Source organism: Centruroides vittatus, unplaced genomic scaffold (genome assembly GCF_030686945.1).
Source record: "Centruroides vittatus isolate TY-2023 unplaced genomic scaffold, ASM3068694v2 contig_417, whole genome shotgun sequence".
NCBI lineage: Eukaryota > Metazoa > Arthropoda > Arachnida > Scorpiones > Buthidae > Centruroides > Centruroides vittatus.
Window position 1 is genome coordinate 1,431,169 of NW_027122227.1, and position 6,000 is coordinate 1,437,168.

The following is a 6,000-nucleotide window of genomic DNA, read 5'->3' on the forward strand; positions in this document are numbered from 1 at the left end:
TTCTTTAACTTTTTTGCTCCTACAGGCATTCTCTACAGCTCTGTTAAGGTTCCAACAGTGTCATTCACATCTGCAATCTGCAAAAGTGTGTGAATGATTCTGTTCAACTCATTCAAAAAAAAAAAAAAAAAAAAAAAAAAAAAAAATATGTAAACAGTTTTTCTTACTCCTTAGAAACGAATGTTTGCAATCAATTGATCATAAAACATATTATATAAATACATTTATGTTTTTATTTTGTATTTGTACAACACCTAACACAATAATCTTAATTTAATAATTAAAAACCAGAAGAGAATTACCCATCACTGAAAGAATCTGAAGACAGTTCTTCACTCGATTCTGAATTATCGGATAATTGTTCGTGCCGAAATGCAGGATTAACGTGGCTGCTTCCTTTAATTTTACACGAATTACTCTGTGCCATAATACTAAACTGTCAAACATTTAAACTCTTCATATTTTAATTTTAAACACTTTCCACGAGTACAAAGAAAAACATAAACACACGCTTACTCTAAGCCCTCTGGTGATTTTTTTTCTCAATAACTTTTATTTGATATTTTTTTTATCGTTAACTTCCTAATATTTTAAAATATTTACGCTTAAATTTATATTAAAAGTAATAATATATTGAATATGATGTCAAAGTTTATCAGTGACGCGTTATACCTTCCTAGGCGCCAGGGCATATTTGAATTAGAGGTGTCCCGTGTACAGTGTTGGCTTCAGACATTTTTCTTCGGGGGGAATTTTTGGAGAAAATATTTTCTTATTTGGGGCTCCGTTTGTGGTGCCATAGGCAATTGCCCTTTTTGCCCGTACGATAACGCGCCACTGAAACTAATGAAAATAAATGTTTATGGTTCTTGAATGTTTTGACGCTAGAGTTGTTTTATATTTATTCTTAATATGAAAATATATTCAATGTTTTAAAACAATAATGTTTTCAAATTTATAAATTTCAACCAGTCATCTTATGCTATTAAAACGAATTTTTATTATATTAAAACTAGACGACTTTTTCCCTCGCTCTCTTTGCCCGATTGTTCAAAAATTTCGTGGCGGTTCGGAGTTATTATTATTTTTTTTTTAACTCTTTCCACCCTGTGGGCACTAAGAGGGCCTCTTTTAGCAAGCCCGTTGTGTGTTCGGCCAGGCCCACAATGGGGCGGCCCGATTTTGAGGGACGAAGCCCGACATAGCGGTACGTCGTGTCCATTGATATCCGATGCCGCCGTTTTTATTTTATTTTTTATTTCGTAACGGGCAAGCCTTTCAACACAGTATTGTATTGCCCATTGTAATATGTCATCATTATAAATATAGTAGATTTTTGTCTGAATATCCAGTATATGTAATCTTAAATTTTTTTAAAAAATAGAAATAAAAATAAAATATTCAAATACAGAATAAAAAGTACGTAATATTCTACGTAATTCTCGTTTTAAATTTTTCGGTTCCGTAGAACACGATTCAAAGTTTTAACTTGTAACAGAAATTCTCGTCTTATTTTAACAGAAATGCTTCCTAAGAAAGGATTGAAGAAAGACGTAAAGCGAGCATTCGATGCTGAAAAGTTGCATATGACCATCACTGATAAAGTAAATTATGAATCTGAGATAAATTGTCTTAACGAAGAATTGTTACGGTTAAACGAATTACTCGAAGAGAAAAAAGCATTAAATAAGAAACATCGAGAAGAATATGAAAATGAGAAGAAAGACAAAGAAGACATCGTATCATATTTAAACTTTATAATTTCAGAAAATGACGAGGAAATTAAAGAATTAGAAAGAAAATTAGAAAACTTGCCCAACGAACATAAAACAGAAAAAGAAAATATAAAAAAAGAAATAGATGAAGAATTAGCAGAGCTTATAAACGATATAAAACATACAGAAAGCAATAATTTAAGTATTGAGGCTAGTTTAGCCAATTTATCTGAGACAAAATTAAATAAAATGTATATAGAGGAATCAATCAAAACTCTAAATCAAACATTAAATGACGATAAAGAAAATTACGCTAAAATTCTTGACGATTTCGAAAAGCATTTTATATTAGAAAATGATCGAATTCGAAACGAATTGATTAGAAAAGTCGAGGAAATGGCCTCCGAATACACGAAAATATCCGATGACATATTGACAGATAAGATTATTCACGTGTTAAAAGAAAATGTCGTGAAAAAGAAAGAATTGAGAGAACTTGGAGAAATTACTTATCAACTTTTAAATAAACGTGATAATTTTAAATTAAAAATTGTAGAAATAGAAACGAGGAAGAAAATAGAGGAACATCGCCTGGATGCATTGACACGAGATTACAATCGGATAAAAGCAAGTATCAACGAGATCCTAAAAAGTCTTCGTAGAAATTCGCATGAATTAGAAAAAGTGGAAAAACTGTGGAATGAAAATATTTTATTAAAGAAAAACATTCCTTATCTACAAAGATCTCGGGACAGTATTGAAAATAAAATTACGCATTTCTTCAACAGAACTGATGAACTTAATAAGCAGTTAATGGAAGATGAGAAAGAAATACAAAGAAATATAGAAGAGATAAGAAATTTGAAGATCTTAATGAAAAATGCCGCAAATATTATTACAGAAGCTATTATTTGTCCATCCGATAACGAAGAAGAAATGATTGATTACAATTCAAAAAGACAAAATATGTTAAAATGTTTAATTGATTTGTTTGAACTTGTCACAAATATGGACGATAAAAATCATTACAAAGAATTGATACTGATTAAATTTGAACCTAAGGAACTAATGAAACAAAAAACTGCTTATAAAGCAGAAGCGGAAGCGGTACCTAAATATATAACTAAACCTAATTTTAAAAACTTGTTTTCTAATACTAATAAACAAACGAATATTTGTGACGTTACTACATTTAAGAAGAGACATAAATATCCACGTTCAAGAATAATTAGGGGAGAAATGGGACTTTTATCTAGAGCCGAAACTATTGAAGCCTTAGAAAAGTTACTCAGGAGATGATTCATTATTTAAGAAGATATGTTAATTTCTGTAATTAAATATAATATGAAAAATATAATTAAAAATACATCTATTCTATTTACTTTATACATATTTTAATAATAAGAATCGGATAGAATCGATGGAATTAGACTACGCAACATTTGAGCAATGTGCCATGACTGGAGAACTTTCTATGGGAAACTGGTCCCTATTTAGGTGATTTTTACTCTTATCCCCCTGTAGACACTAAGAGGATCTTTTTATCTAGCACATCATGGGTTTGACCAGGATAATAGTAGATTTGCCAAATGGTGAGAAACGGTCATCCGAAACAGACAATTCCCAAAAATAGCATGGGATTTCTTCGACCCGTCTGGATTTGTTTCCAGGTCTACAGAGCGGTAAGCTGACATACTAACCGCTCAGTCATCCTTAGATACCCGTAAAACTCAACGTAGCCAACCCGTTGACGAAGCGCAAATCGGCGACCTCTACCAGAGTTCAGTGCTTTTTTTTCCATTTTGGCACTAGTGGGCTTACTTTTATAAGGTCCACACAAAACTAAACAAAATTTTAAAAAGTATTTTTTCTTATTAAAGCATTCTTCGATGACAAAGAATACTTTTTCATGTCTACGAACTGTACCGTACATACATAAGTTATAAAAACTAATCTTTTATTATTTATTTCAATTACAAAACAATACCATAGGTCTATTTTATTAAAATTTATTAATAACTTTAAAAATCTTATAATTTTTTTAAACAGATCTTAAATCAAGCCTACTACATTATTTTCGTTTGTACAGCAGTGTCTCGTACTTCGAATTTAATTCGTTTCAGGAGGCCGTTTAAACTATGAACTGTTCGAAGTCCGAATCAATTTTCCTTATTAGAAATAACGGAAAGCGAATTAACCGGTTTTCAGAATCTAAACAATATCCATTTCGATCAACTTAAACAGCAAATACACACAACTTAAGGTAAAAAAAAAAAATAATCAATTAAAACAAGAAAACGATAAATAAAAAAATCCAGCAATAAGTTGCGTAACTTTCCCGGCGAAAAACACTAAGATATTCTAGCACAAACTTTTAATTGTCTGTGACGCCGTCTGTTATGAGATTTTGTTAATAATATAAAAATTATTTTCTAATTATTACAAAATAGCAAAAATATTAATTTAGAGGGAAGAGAACGTCAGTGAAATCATCTAGACGTTCCAAACGCCATTGCAAACTTCTAGGCTTACAGGATGACGGCGCTGAACGTCCGACCAGTGGCGTAGCGTAGTGGGAGCGGCAGGGGCGGCACTTTAAGGGGGCGGCAAAATTTCACAATAAATAATAATAATACCTAAATAAGGGGGCGGCGAAATTTTTCTCCGCCCCGGGCGGCTGACACCCACGCTACGCCACTGCGTCCGACGTTCACATTTTCGCGTTGAAAACTTCGGCCGCAACCTCGCTATTATCTCTTTGCTCTCGTGTATTTAGCAGGTCATAAATACACTCGTTGACGAAAAAGTTACGCACTCGCATAGATATCAATTACTGCAAAACTAAGCATACGAGTGTTTTTTTAAATAAAAAAAACTCTTCTCCCTGTGGATACTAACAGGGGTTTTTCTCCATACCCATAACTAAAAAATAAACAAACAGCAAAATAAGAACTTTAAATTTTTTTAATACATTTTTTAGATAAGCATATGCATTTGGGGATAAAGTTATTTATTAGTGAGGAATACAAAAAAAATTATTTTAATATAATTATACTATTATACGTGTTATACTGTGATATTGTTGTATAAAACAAAAAAATTATTGCAGAATATTTATTTTGTTTTTAGTAATGGTACGGTTTTTTCCCGTTCGGAATGATTTCAGAGTCAGATTTTGTGAAAAAGTAACAACTATATCCATGGAATCAAAGGAATTCTAATATTTTCTGCTTAAACATTTATAATATTTAAGCAGAAAATATTAAACAAAATATAACACAGGAAATACCCGATATATAACGACTATTTATTAATTTACTTCTTGAATAAACCACTGTAATTTATTACAATCACGTTGAGAAATGAGCATAAGTAGGCATATAATTAAAAAAAAAACTCGTAAAAAATAATAATAATCCCATGAAAACCCCCCAAAAAGTCTTTTTTACAGTAACTACTTACCATTTTTACATCCACAAACACACCGTCCACTATGATCTCAACATTGAAAATTTACATATTAAACTCACGATAACATCAATAAAAAAAAAACCAGAATATTCCTTACTAATATGTTCGAACCACATGTTTGTGGTACAGTATTATAATTTAAAATTTAAAACACCGCTACAATCCGCCCACTAAATTATATCCCTAATTATTTTACATTAAAGTCCACCTGTTATAACTCGAACTGACGATACGCCATCTATTAGTTCGTAACTTAAATTTACGTTTATAAATGTCTTTTTCCATATGTAGAATTACGATTTTTACAGGATTTTTTACTTGAATTTTACACCTTTTATATTATTTATTAATTTATCAAAATCTTTCATAATAATTTCTATTTAAAAAAAGTTTAAAATGGCCGCAAAGACGTTGCCTACTGTTTATAAAATAAACCCACCACTTTCTTTGTTTTGTTTTGTCTTTAAATATTTTTCTACTAAATAAAAAGTACTGCAACTTCACTAACGTCGTAAAGAATTAGCAATTTTTGATGATTAATTGGCGCTTAATAGTTTATTTGTAGTTGTAAATTAATAATAAATTTCTAATTGAATTTGGGAGTTGCAAGGGGGCGTTAGGAAAAAATAAATAAATAAAATGGAAGTGGGAGTAGAATGACCTACTCCAAGTGACTATTTAAAATATAGAGTACTTTGATTTATTTTAATTTAAATACTTTTCTGCTGTATGTCCGTACTTTATACACTCGTGTTTCCAGCTTTAAATGTGATGATAATAATAATAATAATAAATGTCAAATACAAATCAATAT

The 6,000-nt window shown here is 30.6% G+C and overlaps 2 protein-coding genes across 2 annotated transcripts in view; one reads left to right on the forward strand and one right to left on the reverse strand.

Moving 5' to 3' along the window:
- Positions 1-510, reverse strand: part of in (protein inturned) — a 42,651-nt gene extending 42,141 nt beyond the window's left edge. The window contains 1 exon segment of the mRNA XM_067272055.1: positions 303-510. Coding sequence (XP_067128156.1) covers positions 303-427 — 125 coding nt within the window. The 5' untranslated portion in view covers positions 428-510.
- A 915-nt stretch (positions 511-1,425) lies between these two features.
- LOC136976719 (cilia- and flagella-associated protein 157-like) lies at positions 1,426-3,016 on the forward strand. Its single transcript, XM_067272084.1, has one exon. The coding sequence runs from the start codon at positions 1,524-1,526 to the stop codon at positions 3,012-3,014; it is 1,491 nt and encodes a 496-aa protein (XP_067128185.1). The 5' UTR covers positions 1,426-1,523; the 3' UTR covers positions 3,015-3,016.
- Positions 3,017-6,000: the final 2,984 nt, after the last annotated feature.